This window comes from Helobdella robusta, assembly GCF_000326865.2.
Source record: "Helobdella robusta unplaced genomic scaffold HELROscaffold_28, whole genome shotgun sequence".
In the NCBI taxonomy this organism is placed as follows: Eukaryota; Metazoa; Annelida; class Clitellata; order Rhynchobdellida; family Glossiphoniidae; genus Helobdella; species Helobdella robusta.
This window is the reverse complement of record NW_008704435.1, coordinates 2,114,959-2,136,678: the sequence shown is the minus strand read 5'-3', so window position 1 is coordinate 2,136,678 and position 21,720 is coordinate 2,114,959. Positions and strand designations below refer to the sequence as shown.

General features: G+C 31.8%; 6 protein-coding genes across 6 annotated transcripts; 5 read left to right on the top strand and 1 right to left on the bottom strand.

Moving 5' to 3' along the window:
* Positions 1-1,296: 1,296 nt before the first annotated feature.
* Positions 1,297-6,457, bottom strand: HELRODRAFT_192132 (hypothetical protein; the record flags this gene model as incomplete). The annotated part of the gene is made up of 10 exons (XM_009020640.1): positions 1,297-1,610; positions 1,787-2,289; positions 2,696-2,802; positions 2,983-3,138; positions 3,455-3,512; positions 4,025-4,123; positions 4,331-4,469; positions 4,766-4,964; positions 5,943-6,052; positions 6,292-6,457. 10 exons carry the CDS (start codon positions 6,455-6,457, stop codon positions 1,297-1,299), a joined length of 1,851 nt encoding a protein of 616 aa, XP_009018888.1.
* Positions 6,458-8,673: 2,216 nt separating this feature from the next.
* Positions 8,674-9,920, top strand: HELRODRAFT_174094 (hypothetical protein; the record flags this gene model as incomplete). Its single annotated transcript, XM_009020639.1, has 2 exons — positions 8,674-9,332; positions 9,404-9,920. 2 exons carry the CDS (start codon positions 8,674-8,676, stop codon positions 9,918-9,920), a joined length of 1,176 nt encoding a protein of 391 aa, XP_009018887.1.
* A 2,656-nt stretch (positions 9,921-12,576) lies between these two features.
* Positions 12,577-13,271, top strand: HELRODRAFT_174093 (hypothetical protein; the record flags this gene model as incomplete). The annotated part of the gene is made up of 2 exons (XM_009020638.1): positions 12,577-12,913; positions 13,039-13,271. The coding sequence occupies 2 exons, from the start codon at positions 12,577-12,579 to the stop codon at positions 13,269-13,271; spliced, it is 570 nt and encodes a 189-aa protein (XP_009018886.1).
* Positions 13,272-13,390: 119 nt separating this feature from the next.
* On the top strand, positions 13,391-14,139 carry HELRODRAFT_174092 (hypothetical protein; the record flags this gene model as incomplete). The annotated part of the gene is made up of 2 exons (XM_009020637.1): positions 13,391-13,658; positions 13,997-14,139. The coding sequence occupies 2 exons, from the start codon at positions 13,391-13,393 to the stop codon at positions 14,137-14,139; spliced, it is 411 nt and encodes a 136-aa protein (XP_009018885.1).
* Positions 14,140-16,333: 2,194 nt separating this feature from the next.
* HELRODRAFT_80813 (hypothetical protein) lies at positions 16,334-17,067 on the top strand (the record flags this gene model as incomplete). The annotated part of the gene is made up of 2 exons (XM_009020636.1): positions 16,334-16,488; positions 16,560-17,067. 2 exons carry the CDS (start codon positions 16,334-16,336, stop codon positions 17,065-17,067), a joined length of 663 nt encoding a protein of 220 aa, XP_009018884.1.
* Positions 17,068-19,483: 2,416 nt separating this feature from the next.
* On the top strand, positions 19,484-20,850 carry HELRODRAFT_192130 (hypothetical protein). The gene is made up of 3 exons (XM_009020635.1): positions 19,484-19,627; positions 19,960-20,052; positions 20,224-20,850. The coding sequence occupies exons 2-3, from the start codon at positions 19,971-19,973 to the stop codon at positions 20,451-20,453; spliced, it is 312 nt and encodes a 103-aa protein (XP_009018883.1). The 5' UTR covers positions 19,484-19,627; positions 19,960-19,970; the 3' UTR covers positions 20,454-20,850.
* The last annotated feature ends 870 nt before the right edge of the window (positions 20,851-21,720 follow it).

The following is a 21,720-nucleotide window of genomic DNA, read 5'->3' as shown; positions in this document are numbered from 1 at the left end:
TTAATATATAGCTTGCGTGTTAAAAAACTTTTTCAGCGTTTAAAATTGCGCGAGTTTATATGTATCTAATAGACTCAACACAAATTAAGCTCAGAAGACAAGAGAACCATTGATATTGAAAGATTTTACCATACAAAACAAAGCAGAGGGAAAAGTTTTAATGTCAAATAGAACAACATGTTATGCACACTGTACTTATTTACTCTGTAAGTAATTATTTCAATGAAATAACACAATTTCCAATTATTTAAGGGTTATTTAAATTTATTGTTTAAAAAAAACTCGACAGTACAAAAGATCTAGCATTTTAAAATGGATAACAATGAAATGCATGTTACGTTAATATGACAAACGGTTAGATCAATGAAAAAATTTAATTTTAAATCAATTCTAAAACGTGGAGAAGTCCAATAAATTAAAATTAACATTTAAAAAACTGACGATAATTCTCTTGTATCAATGTTGCATAGAATCTGAAAAATCAAAATTCTCATACAATGACAATTGAATAATAATAATTAATAATAATATGTTAACAAGAAAAAATAAGAATAACCATAGTAAAAATAATAAGAAATATTTTAAAATATCTATATACAGTTAGTTATAAGTCTATCAAAGAATTTATAATTATGATATAATTTTATATCATAATTATAAAACATAAATTTTTAAAAAGAGAATAATTTACCATGATTTGAAATCAAAAGTGTAAAAATTTCGTTGGTCCCAGCGTAAAAGTTAGTGTGTCTGTGTGTGTGTTTGTTTGTCTGTTTGTGTGTGTGAAACCTAAAATTTTGAAATTAATTTCATTTTAAAAATAAAAAAAAAAAACAAGAATAAAATGAACACAAAAAAAATCAAAATATAGTAGGTAGATAAAAGTTAATTTTGTATAAAACTCCAAAAAAGTGAATGAGGATCATCACTAATTGTCCAAAATTGTTTATAATTCATATCCTATCAATTATCGATTTCCTGGACCCGTCCCATTCCTAATTATTTATTAACATTATAAAAAAACGGGTTTCAGTTAAAAATCAGCCCATTCACTAGTCAACCATCTTCTTCTCGCTGACTGACTAGTTTTTAAAATAATAGTAATAAAAAGTAATAATAACATAATAATAACAATAACAATGATAATTGTAAACATAATTACCGTTAGATATTTTAATTATGTTTAATTACGTTATATTATTAATAACTGTAGCGAAATGGATTATTGTTATATTAATGTGGTCATAATAATAATAATAACAACAACAATAATAACAATAAATAAATGTATGATTATCAAACGCAGACGAGAGTAGCAGTATTGGTGACGTCATCGATGACGTTCTGCGTCGTCGTCACCCCAAATATGAAGCCACCGATCAGAATGCAGAGGACGCTCATTACGTAGCCACAGTACTTGAAGCATTTCCTGAGAGATGACCTTGCGATTTTGCCGCTGGGGGCGTCTATCAATTCGTCATCATCTTCATCTTCTTCATCGTCATCACCAACAGCTACGTCATCGTCAGTTGCAGCGTTCTCGAGATCCGCTGAGTGGTCGGGTAAATCGTCAGAGTTTCCATCCAGGAGATACTTCAAATAGCACATGCCTGCAACATATTAAACTAATTAAAAATTGTCAAATAAATTAATAAATAAATTAATTAATTAATATAATATTCGTCAAATAAATGAGATAATTAATTAGTTAATAATGTTATAAAGTAATAATCCAAACAATGAAGAGTAAATTAGATTATAAATTTAATGAGGGGGGAAAAAAGACCTGGAAGAACGAAGATGAAAAGGACAGACACCCCTCCGAGGAATGATATAACTTTGTCGATGCCAGGTACGTAGAGAGCTATCACCAGTGAGAGTACGAACCAGGCTGATGTTATCACCACCCGACGTTTTAATTCCTGCCTGTCTGCTGATTTCGTATTGATGTCACTGTTGTTGTTGTTGTTATTGTTGCTAACATCATAGTCGCTTATGTTGTTGTTGATGTTGTTGTTGTTGGAGTTGTTGGTGTTGTTATTGTAGTTGGGGCTATCGTTAATAATAACACCTCGCTGATTTATGTGATTGTTATGGTTATTATCATTCAGACTGTTGTTAGATACATCAATGAGATTGTCGTCATTGTCGTTATTGTTAATAGTAACAGCGTCATCATGTGATGTTAGTAATCTGGTGTGGTCGTCATCTTCAGAAGCCGGTGATGACTTTCTACAGCATGTCGACAGTTTGGCTGAAATCGCCACGTACATGTCGTCTGCCACTGATCTTGAATTTGAAAATGTCCAAGAATTAAAGTTAATAAATATTTTTCATAAACTATTGTTTTATTTTATGAATTATTTTTCATATAATTCATAAACTCATCATATAACTTACTGACATCTTTGTAGATGTTTTTTTTCAAATAAAATGAAACATTATGATGAAAATCATGTAGTTAAACATAAAATCGGTATTTTTCTGAATTCTAACATAAATACGAATTAAAAAAATCTACAATTCACGAAATATAATCCAAGAAATATAATTTAAATACAAACAAATAATTAAAAACAAATAGAAAATTTAAAAAACAACAAAAACAAAAATAAATTCTAAAAAAAAAATGTAATTCAACTGGACAAAAAAAAAGAATTTGAACCGGAAAAAATTGAAAAACTGCAGAGCCAACCTGCCAACATAGAGCATGATAGGGTAGGACATGTACATCTTGAGAGCAATGCTGACCACCCCCGCCAGAACTTCGGGAGTGGCTTTGTACGACAGCAGCAAATCGGGCTGTCAAAATTAAAAAAAAATGTTCTCATCATTATTTACATACTATTACTTTATTTATTTATTAATTTTTAAACTGAAATTCGTATAACAGATTTGAAAAATTAATTACAATTAATAACGATGCAAAATAATCACCGAAGAGCGAATAAATTTTTTATGCCAACCTCTCATGAAACTAACCTGAACACAAGCACCAAACGTCAGATAACCAAAGACAGCAAATATGGAGTAGATGACGAAGCAAATCAGCATAGACAGGATAATGGTCTTCGTGAAATTGTGATTCTTTGCTCGATCCTTCGTACAAACGTACACTTGAACAATGCTTAAATGGCACTGTGAGTCAATCAATCAATCAATGTGTGTGTGTGTGACTGTGTGTGTGTGTTTGTTTTGTGTGCGTGCGTGTGTATAATTAAATAAATTTTTTCTAAATTTGTGTTTTAATTTATTCAATCTTTATGTCATGTCCTATTTAGATACTGTACAAATTATTATTAAATTTATTTATTGAATTCAATTTAGACAGTTTAAAGTTTTAATTAATCGATTACTCAATAATGATAAAAATTTGTAAAATGAACAATTAATCAACTCCATGACGGTATAAAAGTTGACCAAACAAATGAGAGATTTGTTAGAAAGTGAAGACCTGATAAGCAAAGCAGATGGTCGGAACAACAAGGAAGATATCTGAGGCGTGTTTAGGTCTTTAAGAAAATTTTACACAATAAATTTAAAATAATTAAAAAAATATATATAAATAAATAAATAAGATTATTAATTAAATAAATTGTTACTTAAACTAATTGGAGGTTTCATCATCTATGTGCAATGTGCATAGACAAATTTATACACGAATCAAATTAATTTATAATTTTTCTCCATTTATAATATTTCAAATTCTTATCATTAATAATTTTACAAATTCACTCACATGCATTTTCAATCAATCATCAACTCGTTTATTCACCCATTCACTCAATCATTGATCCAATTCTTCACTGATTTATCCCATCATTCAATCAATTCTTCACTCAATCAATCATTCATTTTCATATCCATTCTCATTCATTTAAACTTTTAATTATTCAATTAAACATCAAACACATTTATCAATTCACACATTCATTCATTCACTTATTCACTCTTTCATTCATTCGTTCGTTACACATTCACTCACTCACTCACTCACGCACTCACTCAACCCCACGCAACTTACTCGTGTTTGACAGGGCCTACCCTCGACCCATCCACCCCCTTGAAATACTTGACGACCACCAACAGTACACAGTACATCACTGCCAGTACTCCAACTGAACTGAGGAAGAGATGTCGAAGGGATGACATGAATGTGATGAGAATTGTGGGCAGAAACTAAAAAAAGTCCCATGCCCATATCAAAAATTAACACACACACACACACCTACACACCTACACACACACACCTACACACACACCTACACACACACACACCTACACACATACACTCACAAATGACCTTATTAATGTTTAAAAACAAAGTAACCTGGCATATTTGAGGAAATCAATCCTCTTGGCATAGCAGAGTGGAAGGATGAGGAAGATGGATGAGACCGCGATGAACATCTTCCTGTCTAGGTACCAGGGATGTGCGGTCGAGAAGTTGTCGTAAACGTTTTCCATCACTGTGTTGTTGTTGTTGTGTGTGTGTGTGCTTGTGTGTGTGTGTGTGTTTGTGTGTGTGTGTGAGGATAATTGTGGAGTGTCTATATGTGAAATTGTATGTAATATATTGCCTGCGTAATTACATCCATGTGTAAAAGAAGTTTGCTAATGTGGCAAATTATTCAGACCATTCGACAGTGAAACAACGACACAAGAATTCAACAATAAAAAAACAACAACACCAAATGTTCAACAAGTTCAACAATGAAACAACACCGCCAAACAAAACGGGGGTAGATTCCGACAACAACCCGACCTTTATCCCACTGGTCCCCAATTATAATTAGGAAGATGATGCTGGAGCCAAATGTGTAGAGGAAGATAAAGATCGAGCAGGCGAAGTTGATGTACGGACCGCAGAAGTACTGGATGACATCCTGGTACGTTCTACAATGTTTCATGTGGGCACATTTGAGAAAAATGATCAAGGAGTAGGTCATCAAGCAGATTAGGATCTGGAGAAAAATTTCAAAAAATTCTGTAATAAATATAAATTCAAGGCCAAAATAAAAATAATAATTATAAAAATATTTCATAAATTTCACAATTTGAAAAAATAAATTTATTATTATTAATTATTCATTAAACAACTTAAAATTAATAATTTCTAAATATATAATGAGCATTTTGTAAGGAATAATTTTTTTTAATTTATTGCCCATTTTGAGGTTGATAAACAGATTAAATCTTTAAAAAAGAAAAGTTGGTCTCAATAGTTTGAAAAGTATTTGTTATAAAATATAAATGTTGGTAATAGACCATAATTTTAACAATATTCTATAAATTCTACCGAATGTTTGGCGTTAATATGTTTGTAGTTCGTCTTTTCGATTTTTCTCACTAAAGTTTTTTGGTGAACGTTTAGTTTATTAAAATTCAAAATAAACTTATTTTTCGAATTCATGCTGCAAATAAGGCCATATTTCGATTCCGAATGAATCATCGTCAGTGCTCCTTGTTGTATATATAGGGAAATATTGACTTTGTCAAGATTAACTTTGACGTTGTAAAAATTAACTTTGGTGTTGTAAAATTGAACTTTGATGCAAAATTGAACTTTTGCATCAAAATTTAAATTTAAGTTTATTTTGAATTTTAATAAACTAAACGTTCACGAAAAAACGAACTACAAACATATTAACGCCAAACATTCGGTAGAATTTATAGAATATTGTATAAAATATAAATGAACAAATTTAATTGATGAAAAAAAATTATCAATAAAATTTGCTTCGTTGGTTGATTGATTAAACTTTTACATGAAAAAAAGTAATTTATCCACAATTTAAATTCCATTCATCTATTGATTATCTTTTCATTCATTCATCATTCATCCATCATTCATTCATATATCAATAAGAAAAATCGTAAAGAGATAGTCTACAATATTAAAAATTTGAAAAAAATAAAAAAAAAACTACAATTTGAGAGACTGTAGCCACAAGAATGCCACCAGATTGGTGGTAGGCCTGGGGGAAGTTCAACAACCCACCACCAATGATAATGTTTACTACCAGGAATATCGATATGTACCATGATGTTCCTGGATAACAAACAAACATTTAATTAATGATAGTCAAATTGAAATCAATGAAAGTAAATTTAAATTGCATGTTATAATTATATCATAAAAACGTAATACTAATTTATAGTATAATATTCACTATTCAGACAATGTTTTCAGTTTCATTTCATTTTTTTTATTCATATGTTTCTCATTCAAAACTCGTCAACTGACCAGCGGACAACATGGAAAAACAAAGAAAAAGTGAACAAACACACCTTGCACCTGTGATGATGAAGGCCGTAGTTGGGCAGACTCGCCAACGTCAGCCTCGTTAACCTCAGCTCCTATTTCATTATAATTTATATTTATTGATGAAAATGACGCAGATGGGCGGTGACTGCCGGAATCGTTCATACCCGTTCCGGATCGAACTTCAGCCATCTGACTCTTTTAAAAAATAATCCAGGCGTAAAAAAATGAATATTAATTAAATAACACTAACAGTTTTATTTAAAAATTAAAACGAGCGATTATTAACAAAGTTTTTGGTAAAATAAGTACTTAACAAAATTCAAAATACAGCGCAAGCCATCATATGATGGTGGCTACGAACCAGTGAATCGTTAGCTCGGCATTGCACCCAGCTGATCATTTTATTTGTACCATGTGATACCAGGATGACGTCATCGAAAGATCATTGATTACAACACTGATTACGTCAACTTTTGACACGGTGTTTTTTACTTGTATTATTTACCCTATTGTATTTTTAAAATTATAAACTCTCTAAAAACAAGAGCAGTGTTGACGTCACGCATTCTTTTTTTTAATTTGTAAATATGAACCTCGGAGTAATCAGATACACAACGTTTAAGTCAAAAAGTGTGGTTCAATACCTATTTCTAATTCCAAGCACTAAGAAACTTAGTCTGGTAGTGATTGACATCAAGATCACAAAGAATAAACGTTAATGAAATTTATTGTAAATTATTTAATTGAAATCCAAACTTCAAAGTGATAGCAGTTTAAAACTTTATTATTTGCCAAATAAACAATTAGAACATTTCTACCTGTACATATTTGATATGATGAGAAAACGCGAAATTAGAGTAGAAAAATATTAAATTTATTGAAATAATAACGTGCAGTATGTACTTGTACATATTTATATATTGCACCATTATACGAACATCAACTACCTATATACAATAATATTTTGAGCCAAATCCTACACACAACGTTTAATTAACGTTACATGGCTCAAAAATTTCACTTTGAACTAAGGTATAAAATATCGTAGTTTCCAAAAGAAGGGAGTGATGTAAATGATTTTAGGTTTATTTCAGAATTTCTACAAAAGAACGCCACTTTCTTTTAGCCCAGCTAGCATTTAAGATATGTTAGTATCGTTTGTCTGGCTCTTAGAGAACTTATAAGTCTCGTGATATTATCTAGCGATGTCCAAAAATATGAAATGCGACATGTAACTAAATATATGGTATATGGTTTAGACTAATTTGACAGAAGAACACGATGCTTTGAATTTTTTTCTGTGAAACAACTTACCATTAATTTTAATTATGAAATATTTTCGAAAATTGTCATTAAGCAAATTGATATTTTTGACTCAAAATATTTGTGTCATTTTTGTTACTTTAAGCAACCAGTCTAGCTCACGGTAAGAACACCAGCAGTCAAAACTGTACTGTATTGAATGATATTGTATTGTATTGTGTTATATTGTACAGTATTATATTAACCTGTTTTGTGTCTCAAATGTGCAGAAAGTTTCCCGAGAGTAATCTTCGAAGGCGTGTTCTTTCTTAGCTCGATTGATACACTTTAAAATTAACTTCTCACACCTTCCGTCGTTTAAACGAATGAAAAAACTATTAAGAATTTACAAAAGTTACCTAACCTTACTGTAGCCACTTGAAAGTTTTATGATTTTTTATTGGTTAGAAAGAAGATGACGTCATTGAAAACGTTATTCAACTAATCGCTCTTGTCCATGTACGTGTTGTCACCTTCATTTGAGGTTTGTAGGAATGTGTGCTGCTTAAATGAATTTATTTAATAAATATGTAAATTGTATATATATATATATATTTGAAGATATTGCAATGATTGATACAAACCAGCCAGCTAACAAGACAGCTATCACATGGAATTTTTTAGCCAATTAATATGTTCAAGTAATTAAAAGACTTTATCAAACAATTTATACTCCAAAACAATGTGACAATCTTTGTACGAACCTAATTAGAGTTAATATAAAATAAATCAATGGAGTCTAATATATAATGTCCGTATTTAAAACAATGTTAAAGCTTGATACATCAAGCTCAAAAGTACATGTTAAAGTTGAATTTACTAATGTAGATATGTCACATATAAAAAAGTGTGCGACGTTCGGGTTTGGCTTGTTAGTACGTAAGTATGTTATAATATAACAGAATTTTGCTTGTATTGAATGAAATCTGAAATGGAATCATCTTCTAACAATGCATCCTTGTAGTATAGTAAATTTCATAAATGCTGCCAATCCCTCAAGCCAGAACAACGTTTTGAGCTGTGAAAAAGTATAAATACTCGAGAAAGTTTATGGCAATCTTGAAAAGTTTATCCTACGGCTGTTTCGTTTCAACTGCCGCATGATGAAAACAATTTTTGGTGAGAAAATCTTCAGCGTCGATAAGCCGAATTCAAACATCGAAGAATGGAAACTGCACTCGATAGAAAATAGGAGGTCGTCAAAATCTTTTTCGATGCAGCACAGATCGAGGAAGATGGTCTCGGACTCTCGGCGTCTGAAAGAAAAACGACGATGGTCCGTGGACAGGTCGGCTGGTCTCGCTCCCAACTCCGTTCTTACATCTAGCGTGAACAAAATTCATTTCAAACAGCTTTTGGGAGCCGGAGGATTTGGCTCCGTCTATTTGGGAACGGCTTCTGGTCAAATAGTCGCTGTCAAGCAGTTTCACAAGAACGTTAAAAATGCCAGAGCAAAAGAGGAAAGTTTTTTAGCGGAATGTAGAGCAGCTCAGTTGAAACATCCAAACATTGTTGAAGTTTTAGCGGCATCTCCTTCACAAAGTTTACTATGTCCTCCCCAAAAGACGATCATGGGATGCCTCAGTCCAATACCTCAGTCTCCATTTCTTAATGGATTGTCAAAGGACTCATTCCTGCTTCTGAATAGTTCCCAACCTACTGAACAGAACTCGTTAATCATTATGGAATATGCTGGGAAGAAAAACTTGCTGACTGTTATCAACGATCCTTATGAAAAGATTTCTTTTAACAGGAAAATAAGGTTAGTTACATTCATTCCGTTATTCTTTTTATTTAAATTCTCTTATTTCAAAAATATTATTTTATTAACAGATTCTGCCAGGACATAATCAGTGCAATAACGTACATTCACGATTCTGGAATAATGCATCTGGATCTGAAGCCATCAAACGTGATAGTGACATCAGACGATCGCTGCAAACTGGGAGACTTTGGATGTTGTGAGCCAGTTCAGTACCAAGATAAAACATCAAACCGCAAGCGGACGAGCTCCCTCGCAGGAACCGTAGCTTACACTGCACCAGAACTCTTCAAAGGCAAATTGCCGACTCCAAAAGCCGACATCTATTCATTCGCAATAACAATGTGGCAACTGACGAGTCGAAAGATTCCGTACCACGGCAGAGATCAGCATGAGATCATTTTCAAGGTTGTCTCTTCAAATCTACGACCCGACTATATTGATGAGGTTCAATGCCACAGCACCTCCAATTACGAAGACACCGAATTCAAAATGTTGTACGAGAGAGCTTGGAGTGCTGACCCTGACCTTCGACCGACTGCACGAGAGGTCAAAAGTCTCCTCGATCAGATGACTTGTTCATGCTGACACTAGTTTTAACGTGAAAAAATCTATTTAAAAACATTTTTAATTTAATGTTTATTTGTGAATTTCTATATAGACTATTTAATTTAATAACGTTTTCATTTTGTTTTCACTATAAAAATTTTTTGCATAATAAATTTTTTTAAAAACTTTGTTTTTTCATAATTACCAAAAATACTCAACATTCGTTTTGTTCGCAATTCTCAAATTAACTTAAATTGTGCTAACTTCAAAAATAGTGAGCTGTTAAACTGAACGTTCATGGTTCAATTTCCATCTCCCTTCACCTAAAGGTTCAACTTCAAAAAATATATCGCCTTTGTTAAAATAAGGTTTCCCAATTCCGCTAACAAATTATAAAAAGTAAGAAATTCGTGAAACTTAATAAAACTTAAATGATTTTTCAATTTCCAAGACTCAAAAATTTTCAAGTTTTGTGAAACTTTTTTCTTCGCTATAAACTACCTTCAAGAGTCAAACCACTATTATAATTTATACAAAGTTATGCAGATGAATATTGACAGTGGGTTAATGAACGTGTATATATACAGCAATAATAAAATATATAACAATAAAAATACACACAATAATAATAAAATATATGATAATGAAGCAAATGCTCCTCGGTCAACTTTAGGTTCAAGTATCGCAGTTCAATTCCTGAATCATTCCTGACGAGCGTACACACATATTATCTATATATGTTGTTACAAATTTGTAATTATTTGAAACTATTTGAAATTTTGATTTGAAAATTTTTGTCAGGTGTCTATAGATCAGCTAAAATATTTTTGAACTAGTTCATTAGACCTACGTATTTTTGTCATGAAAAAAACCACGTAGGCTACTGAAAAAAACCAATCAACTACTATTTTCTATTTTTTCCCAACTTAATTTCTGCAAAATTTGTAGCTTCTGAACAAAAAGTGAAGCAATATTTATCAACGAATCAAATTCTAACTGATAGCCGTGTAACAATTTTTCACAAATTAATTGCAATTAATAAAAATTCTTTGTAAATTCGAATGAAATCTAAACAATTTTTGTGGCCACTAAAACTGCGAAACAATTTTAAACATTTATATAAAATTATACAAAAGACCTTAAAAATCTAAAAACACTAATCCATATAAGTTAGAATTATCATAGCATGAAAACATTCTCATCGGACTATCTCTTACATGCAAACCAGGAATTGGTACTGGTACTATGCATGTTAATTTTTTTAATTGTTTTGGCTTCCATATCCATAGAAATACTGTTTCAAACATAGAAGTGTTCGTTCGCTTTCATAAACTATTCAAACTCCATCCACCCAGCAAATTCCATCTGAGTTACTTGAGTTATTGAAGGAACTGCAGAATAATGGAGTACGTTTTTGTTATTCAATAATTTTTTTGGAATTCTATTTTACAGTTTTAGTAGTTTTTAAGAGAAGATTTATTCAACTGAGTATTCCTAAATTATTCGCTTTTTTTACAATGGCACAATTACATGGGTTTTTTTTAAGAAACTATCTTATATTTATAGTATAACTGCAGCAAAATCAAAACTGAATCGGAATTTATTCTATATGCCTTTTTACAGGATGCACACGTAAGTAACAAAATCAGTAGCTCAAAGCCCCACTTTCTGGTGGTTCAAAAATTGTCAGCTAACAATAACGAGTCATCGATAGCATCGCTCTGGCAAAGCCGAAAGGAAACATATTGCAATAGTTTAATTGCTTAATCAATCAAGAGATTAGATGATGAGACTAATAAAAATTTGTTCCTTTTTGGGCCTTTAAATGTTACGAAAAAATGATTTATGGTGAAAAGTACCCCCATCTCACTCTTGATATGCTCTTGCTTCTACTTCCGTTCAACTCTCTAGATATCCAAAAACCAGAAATCTACACTGGATATAAACTTTACATGAATATCTAAACTTATAGAAAGGTCAGTAACTCAGGAAGCTTAGGTTTATTGAATATATTCGGAACTGCACACTTCCATGTAATAAACACTACTGCTTAAACAAAAATTACAACTTTTATAGCAAAGTTTTCAAGTTTGTACAATGTAAAACATGGAAGCCTTCATTTGATTGAATAGGGTTATGGTTAGGGTTAGGGTTCAAATGTTCAAAAAAGCTTTACAGCAATGTCTTAAACTTTCAATTTATTTAACCACCAAAAAATTAAAATCATGAGTTTTTTCAAAATTGATTTAATTTTTTTCCTTTTGCGGCGGCGAAACATCTACCACAAAGAAAAAAATCCAAATTAAGTAAAAAAATTGTTTAATTAATTTTATTTTCAAGTGTTTGCTCATGGTGGCATGGTTTATTTGACGAGGTGGACATGAGTCAACAAAAAATATTGATTCGAGGCATGGAGTCCTCTTACATGTATAGTACACACAACCACGAATATGTGGAAATATAGCAAGGATTCGACAGAAATTGTACGTGAATATAAAAAATATTTAATACAACATAAAAAGAAATACAAAAGGAATTAATTTATAAAAACAGGCTTAGGCTAAATTAACGCTTTAAAAAACAAATTCTAACTGAAACGAATGGTAGAAAATAAAAATCTCTTAGCCTAATTACGAACTAAAGTTTTTTTTATTATAAAGATTATTTAAGTGAAATTCCGTATGATAACACAGCTATGGTTACGCAGGTCTGGTCGAAATATATTGGCCTTCTCATAGTTTCAGCTACCTTCACTGTTCACAAAAACAGCATTTGCGATGCTACATGTTTCACTAGACGTTTGAACTGTCAGCAGAAAGATGAATGTTGTTGCGATGAGCCCTCCTTGCAAACTACATTCAACGACATATCATCCAGCAGAGCGTTTGTTTCATGCACCTGGACCTGCTCCAACAACAGTCACTGCCTCGCTTTCAATTTTAATGAAAATTCAAAAATCTGTAAAATATTTTATGACGAACCTCTAAGATGTTTTCAGAATATAGATGGCTGTCATCACATGTATCTGCCAGGTTTGTTAGATACATATTATATTAGCAATATAAAACTATATTAGCAATTATAAAACGTTCAAATGAAAATATTGCCAAAAATGTGAAAGTTTCTGATCAAACAACATGTGAAAATTTTTATGTAGAAGCTGTAATCCGGAACCTGACGATAGGAGCTGACGACAGGATAGTCGCGTTGTACTTCGACGGAGTGCCCCAACAGCGCATGCCCAACTGGAGCACCTACAATAGGTACGACTCCTACATCGTCCCATTTCACATCCAAGTCATTGCGATCCATGCTCACAACTCAATAACCGGAAGTGAGCTGCATTCATCTTTAAATCCACTTTTGAATATTCATCTTAATGTTGGCTGAAATTTATTAAAAAATGAAGATATTCGTTTTAGAATAAATTTTTCTGTCAAATTTTTAAATTGCGAAAATATTTGTTTGATTGAAAATCAGTTTTTATTAGGATTTAAGAATCAATCTAGATGGCCCAACACATGACCTACCAGTTTGAAAGGACATTACTTTTCCACTCAGGAAGCATCTTGGCATTCAGCAACGACGGCTCCATCCAGTCCGACACAACATGGAAGTGTTCTCCGTCAGCTCCGACCCTGGATTCCAACAACAACAGCTGGTATGACGTGGACTATGATGATGCAAGTTGGCTGTCTGCCGTGGATCAATATCCCGGCAGTCCTTATATGGGAGTCATGAGGATTTGGCTGAAGGATGAAGAGGACATGTATTGCCGTAAGAAGTTGTGTGACTGAAACAAATTGTTAAATGTGGATTCATGTGACAAGTTTTTGTAAACAATTTTGCTTGTACAACTTTTTTCAAAGCGTTAGAATCAATGTTACCTTAGTAAACTTATTTAATTGTTCGGCTGCGGTTCAAATTTAGTTCAATCAGACATTCTTTTTTTATTATTTAGTCATAAATGAAATGGTTTACTTATTTTTTTTAGTTATTTATTTATTACTATTCTTTCTTTAATATTTTTCAGAAACATCATCAACAACAGCAACAAACACACGGTGCACGCAAATACACGTGAAACAACTCATCACACACATTGCATGTGATAGTCTGGAATATCTTTGCCGTCGAACCCGGTCACTGCGGTATAAGTGCCAGACACTTTACCACTACACCATCGCCCAGATGTAGCTTGAAATTTAATTTAATGCATTACGAAGTGAATAGCAATTACATTTTTTATGTCAAATGAGTTTTCATACAATATATTTTTTTGTGGTTTCGAGTCTTTAAAAACAATTTACTTTGATTAAAAATGTTGTAAAACAATTTGTCGTACAATTCAATTTTGAATTTTTTATTGAGCTTTTGTAAATTCAAAATTTGTAAATAAAAAAAAAATATTTTAGCGCCAATAAATTTATTTTTTAATTGTTCATTTAAAAATAAATTATGAAAAAAAGTTTTCCGGAATATTATTTTAGTGAAAGTTTAAGTTGGATTTTAAAAGAATGTATGTAAATACTAAATATGCACATTAAAACACATCGAAGCCAAAAAATTTTGTACCGCACTCTATTACCGTTATCAGCGTTCATCACGAACTAGTACTAACCTACAAGTCGACAGATGCACATGAGGTGGGCCAAACAGTAAAAAAAGCCAACAGCGTCATCTTTCTGAATCAACTCAAGGAAATTTTTTTCATTATATTATTAAAACGTTAATATTTGAAATAGTTTGAATGAGGATTTTGTTATACTGCTAGCGAAATAAATGCATTTAAGCAGAGATTGGGTGAATGTTAAATTTGAGTCGGAATTGGGAGAGGATTTGCCATTGCGTATTACACTTAGGCATCTTTAAATAAGCGATTACCGAGACGGAATGAAATCAAAAAAGTTTCGCGTATCAACTTTGACATTAACTGTTTATAAATTCGTATTGACATACAAATGTGTGTGAATTGTATGACTGAGATGACAAACTTGATGATTGTTGAATCTGTTTATAATTGCAGAGCGAGTTTTTGAAATGATGTATCAATGTGTGAATTGTATGGCTGAAATGACAACATAGATGGCTAATAAATTCCTGTATGATTAGAGATCGCTAATATGCGAGATGGGAGTTAATTGAATTGTAAAACTGAAATGACAAACTTGATGGTTTGAAATGCGATACCTTTGATGTGTTTAACGTTTAATCATCTAAAATAACAATAGAATAAAATATGATATCATATAGTAATCTAGTATAAAAATTATATAAATTATATTTTTTTTTAATTTTAAAAAATATCATCATCTAGAATAAAATTTTACTCTCTAATTGCCAATCGACATCGATGTGTATGCGTAGGGTATTTACTAAATTATATTATATGTATTACTTTAATTATTTTATCATTTTAAGAGTTGGGCATAAATAGAAATTCATTTTATTAGTTCCTTGTAACTTCAGATAACATTTAGTGGACGTTGCAGGTCTAATTAATAAACAAAATGTATATTGATGCATGAATGCATCACATCAATGATTTTCTGTAACTACTGTCCACATTTTAAGACTCTAAAAAAAGAAGTGTAAAATCGTGTAAGTTGTTAACTGAACTGTCACGGAGACGGAATGAAGTCGAAAAGTTCCGTGTAAGCCACTTTGAAATTAAGGTTCTATACAATGCTTTTGGGGATTATTATTTATTTTTGAAAACAAAAACTTTGATCAAATAACACAATAATAATAATAATAATATAAACATTTATGAAGCGTCCATTCGCACAGTTGCTTCAGAGGCGCCCGGAGCCCGTGTTAAAAAGATGAGTCTTTAATCCATTTTTGAAAAGACTCAACGAGGAACATTGTCTTAACTCAGAGGTAACGCATTCCAGACGTACGGAGCAGCGTGACGAAAACCGCGGCCAGCCAGGCGGGATCCGGCAACGGGAGTGTTTAAGAAACCTGTTGAGCTGCTGCGGAGTGATCTAGTATGTTCACATTCAATCAAATATTATTCATAATTTATCTGGTAAATGAATTTACGAACAAAAATTATGGCCTTCAAAATAAAATTTGTCAAGAAAAGAGAAGAAACCAGACACCATTATAGTGTGGTTCATCTTAAAAGCGATGGAATCTCCAGATACTGAATGACGTTCTCAGTTGCGAAAAATGTATAAATACTTGTGATGTATCGTGGCACTCTTACAAAGTTTACTTTACAGTTTTCATATCTTAATTGTCGCATGATGAGAAGCAATTTTCGAGAGAACGTTTTTAACGACGATGCGGCAAGTATGGAGGTACCCTCCATACGTACCGCAGGACAGTTTAAAGATTGATGAGTGGAAACTGGATTCGATAGAAAACAAAATATCAAATTTTTTTTCTGTGGACAGATTTAAAAAAGGAGCCTTGGACTCTGGACATATGGATGATAAACGACGATGGACCGTGGAAATATCGGCAAATTTCTGCTTCTGAATAGTTCCCAACATACCGAACAGAATTCGTTAATCATTATGGAATATGCTGGGAAGAAAAACTTGCTGACTGTTATCAGCGATCCTTATAAAAAAATTTCTTTTAACAGGAAAATAAGGTTAGTTACATTCATTCCGTTATTCTTTTTATTTAAATTCTCTTATTTCAAAAATATTATTTCATTAACAGATTCTGCCAGGACATAATCAGTGCGATAACGTACATTCACGATTCTGGAATAATGCATCTGGATCTAAAGCCATCAAACGTGATAGTGACATCAGACGATCGCTGCAAACTGGGAGACTTCGGATGTCGTGAGTCAGTTCAGTACCAAGATAAAACAACAACCCTCAAGCGGACGAGCTCCCTCGCAGGAACCGCAGCTTACGCTGCACCAGAACTCTTCAACGGCGAAGTGCCGACTCCAAAAGCCGACATCTATTCATTCGCAATAACAATGTGGCAAATGACGAGTCGAAAGATTCCGTACCACGGCAGAGGTCAGTCCGAGATCATCTTCAAGGTTGTCTCTTCGAATCTACGACCCGATGAGGTTCAATGTCACAGCACCTCCAAATACGAAGACGCCGAATTTAAAATGTTGTACGAGAGGGCCTGGAGTGCTGACCCTGACCTTCGACCGACTGCACGAGAGGTCAAAAGTCTCCTAGATCCGATGACTTGTTCAGGCTGACACTAATTTCAATGTATGAGTGTTCTATTTAAAAAACATTTCATTCAATTTTTCTTATTGTTCAAATATGCTTATGATTAATTTCGATTACTTTTAATTTTGCTTTATCTAAATTAATTAAATTTAAATTTAGAATTTCAAAACTATAGTGTTTTTATTATTTAAAAAAAATTCAGAATACGTCGGACGCAGAATCTGTTACAGTGAGCCAGACGATATTATAAAATTGGAAAGTACCTATATAACGCTGTAAGAATATTTAAACAAGGAAAATGAAACAATGATTTTAGAAAAAAATCACATTTTATAAATTTTGTCAGTTTTATGGCCCACCGTCAGATTACAAAATTTAAAAAAGTTGTCTAGATCCGCCCATGAATAAACATAGGAATGGCAATTCCAATGTTATTTTTAACTGATTTAGAATCTTTTGGACACTCACTATGTCTAAGCCAGCCAAAGTTTATACAGTTTTTTACCCCCCTCGTCAAATTTCAAAATTTTGGTCTGCCGTCAATGTTGTCTAGATCCGCCTCTGCTGGCACTTGTCCCTTCAAACAATTCGACGGAACCAGGAAAATACAACATAATATTAGAAAATACTTAACTTACAGAAGTTGGTGAATTTTTTGTTCCTTGAACTTGGATTTCATTTAAATTTAATCCTTATTAAAACAATGAAGGAAGGGCAAAAATACTTTGAGTGAAATATTTTTTCTTCGTAATTCGGGCAAATCACATTTCTTCATATTTTTTAAATATTGAAGGTTCTAAGGGAAACATTATATCGAAAATGTTTTCATATAACTTCACTGGCTGTCAGCAACATACAATGGGTATGATAATTTGGTGACCGGCTAGACTGCAGACAAGGAAGGATTATTAATCTCGTATTCAACTGAGCCCAAAATATAATGATTATTATTAATAATTATTTATTCGCCGTGACTTGGCTGTAAATTTACAACTGCTTCTCGGTCAACATTCTACGTTGAAGTACTAAGGTTCAATTACTTATGCCATATGAGCGGTATTAAAATAACGAAATTCAATTATCGTTATAATAATAAAATTTTAAAATCTTTCCATGTTTGTAACGCACGTGAAAAAACATACATAGACTAATCATTATTAAACATATTTTATTTATTTCCAAATAAAATTTAAAAAATTTTCTTGAAATTGCTCAACTACCTAGTAAGAACAAAACTTGTATATCATTAAAATCACTAAAACAAAAAGCATTTATAAGTGAACGGTAAATTGGACTGAACCAGTCAGCCAAGAAGAATGTCGTGTTTTAACATTCAAAAGTATGTAGAGAAAAATAAATTTTGTACAAATGTTTAGCTGACTCACATAATTTAATACTGAAACAAATTAATTGGATTAATATTAATTAATTAACTAATTAATTAATTAATTTTTGAGTTTCAAAAATTTTCGATTATTATACAATAACATGGCAATAGCTTGTGGTCCAGTGCGCCGTAAAAGATTGAAGCCGGACAGAACTTAAAAAAAGTGATGAATGTTTCAACTTTACTTTTGTTAAAAATTGTCTATTTGATTGATTGCCTAAAATTTATTATTGCCGCCCAAAAAATCCAACAATAAACACCTGAAAGGGTCAAATTACGTAACAAATTAACTTTACGTCATCAAAGACTTCAATGAGTCAATTATAATTGAAGAACTATAAAAGAAAAATTAATTACTATAGAAGTGATTATGTCGATACAAAAAAATTATCATTGGTAAAGAACAGTTAATAAATTAAATATTCAAGCTAACAGTAAAATTTGCAAAACTTAAACTTTTTAATATCGATGAAGACTTCGGCAACTTTTATAAATGTATTATGAATATCATTATAGTTATAGTTATAGTAATTTCTTTCTAAATTATGCTTGGAAGGCACAAACAACACAGCAGATACATGTGAATAGGCGTGAATCAAACACATTGGAAGTGTTAAACGGGGATTTCTTTGCTGTCGAACCTGGCATCCACAACATCGGGACCAGGCGCGTTAACCAACACACGATTTCACCTCTTATGTAATAACACTGAATGGTAAACAATGAATAAAATCTACACCAAACTATCTATATTATGCATGTTGTGACAACAGCTAGATATTTCTAATTTATTGAAATTTTTAAACTAAAATTTTTGAAAGCTAAAAAGTGAATTGTTCATTTTTTGTTCCATCTCGTACAAATTATGGTTGTGTCTTCTACAAAATCTTAAGTTTGGTTTTATATGTTAAGCAATGTTTTGATTAGAAATTATTGTATGAGAATATTTTACACTAAAATTATAATAGCACGTACAACTGTGCGCACAAATCATTCTAAACAAATTTCTTGACTGTGAGGTTACGAATAGTGTTCGCTCTTGCACAGGACAAACAACACCACCTGATATAGTGTAACAAACTTTTGTGAAATTTTAATTAATTCTTTATTCAACTAATTAATTATTCAATTATTTATTTAAATAACTAGTAAAATAAATAATTATTTAAAAGGTTTCTCAGTTGAAGAAAAAAATCCAGGTTAGATACTTTGTAGGCTCATTAATTTTCATCGAAATTAAATTTATTGAGGTTAGCCGTAATAACTTATAACTTAACTTATAATTGTTAAATACACCAATATTTGACACATTTTTTCAACGAACTTTCATTTTTAATTTCAATTAATTTAAATATCTCAGTTTTAGGAAAACTAATTAAAACAACTCAACATTCATTTGAAACATTATGACACATTCATGGGACAAATTTGGTGTTAATTTAAAATAACGTCACGTCATATGATAATAATGAAATGAGTTCCTAAGTATAGCTAAATTTGTCTGAAACTGATGAAACGGTTTATTTGACAGTGCGGCATAGAATGAAGTTGTACATGAGATTGTGTTATCTCCTCGTCTGCGTATCGGTAGTTATCTCTACGTCCAAACCTAACTGCTTCTTAGGTTAGTCCCTGCTGGAAATTTCATCGACAAATATCGTATCAAACATATGTTTCAAATGTCTCATAGTCATTAAGATTTTGTTTGTAATATATAATTTTCTTTAAAATTTTAAACAAATAATATTAAATCAAGTAAAATAATTTAAAATAAACACTATTAAAACCTTCATAGAGTTCTTTAGAGAATGGAACCGCTGTTCCGAGCCATCCTCAGAGTTGGGAACTTATTTCTACAGAACGTGCAACAGCTTCTGCCAGGTTTGTTTGGACGCCATTAGCGGCCACTGCTTCCAATATCCAAGCATCTGCTACCCGCACTTTCTGAGGAACAACCGAAGATGTCGATGTTACGCCCCTGGAAGATATGACAGGAAGTGGTGGGATCCTACCTGCTGGCTCTGAGTGACCACTTGCCTGTCCGTCACCTGACTTGGTCAAATTTATATTTTGGTTTATGATGCTGTTTGATTATTTTCACATTTTTCAGAATAATGAGGTTAATGTCATGATAACGTTATGTTAATGTTGTTACTCGTTGTTATTCTGCTCTAACGGTTGTCTATTTATTAATTTTTTAGACGCGTTTTGTTTGAATATAATACAACATTTGTTTCGCATAGATGTTTTTGAGCGTGTTTGGTGATTAAATAATTTATTAGTTTCTGTAGTTTGGATTAGATATATCAACTTGTCACCTATGGCATCAATGATTAATTAGCTAACGGTAAAGAGCAGGTCTATAACTGTTGAGATTGAAATATATTTTTGATGGAGTGAAATAAAGGAGAGTATGACTTGAGTTTATATTGGAAAGTTGAATGAGTTTTGAAAAATTTATTTGATAATTTTTATCATTATTTATTATTGCCCCACATTTATTCTCCAAACTGTAGTTGAAGAAAAGTTGTTCAAATAACTATTAAATAATTATTATTAAAATAACTATTATTAAACCGGGTGCACCAACTTTTCATACATTACACATCCTTCTGGAAGGAAAAGCATTGCTGAGATCATACACTTATTAAAATTTTTTCGTGACTGGCTGTCAGCAACCTACAATGGGTATGATGATTTGGTGACCGGCTAGACTGCAGACAAGGAAGGATTATTAATCTCATATTTATCTATATTTTATTTTATACCTTCAGACCATGACCGTTTTGCTCAAAAAAACAACTGGGTCCAGAATATACTGATTATTATTAAAAATTATTGAATTCGCCGTGACTTGGCTGTGAATTTGCAATTGCTTCTCGGTCAACATTTTAAGTTCAGGTACTAAGGTTCAATTACTTATGCCATATGAGCGGTATTAAAATAACGAAATTCAATTATCGTTATAATAATAAAATTTTTAAATCTTTCCATGTTTGTAACGCACGTGAAAAAACATACATAGACTAATCATTATTAAACATATTTTATTTATTTCCAAATAAAATTTAAAAAATTTCCTTGAAATTGCTCAAATACCTAGTAAGAGCAAAACTTGTATATCATTAAAATCACTAAAACGAAAAGCATTTATAAGTGATCGGTAAATAGGACTGAACCAGTCAGCCAAGAAGAATGTCGTGTTTTAACATTCAAAAGTATGTAGAGAAAAATAAATTTTGTACAAATGTTTAGCTGACTTACATAATTTAATACTGAAACAAATTAATTG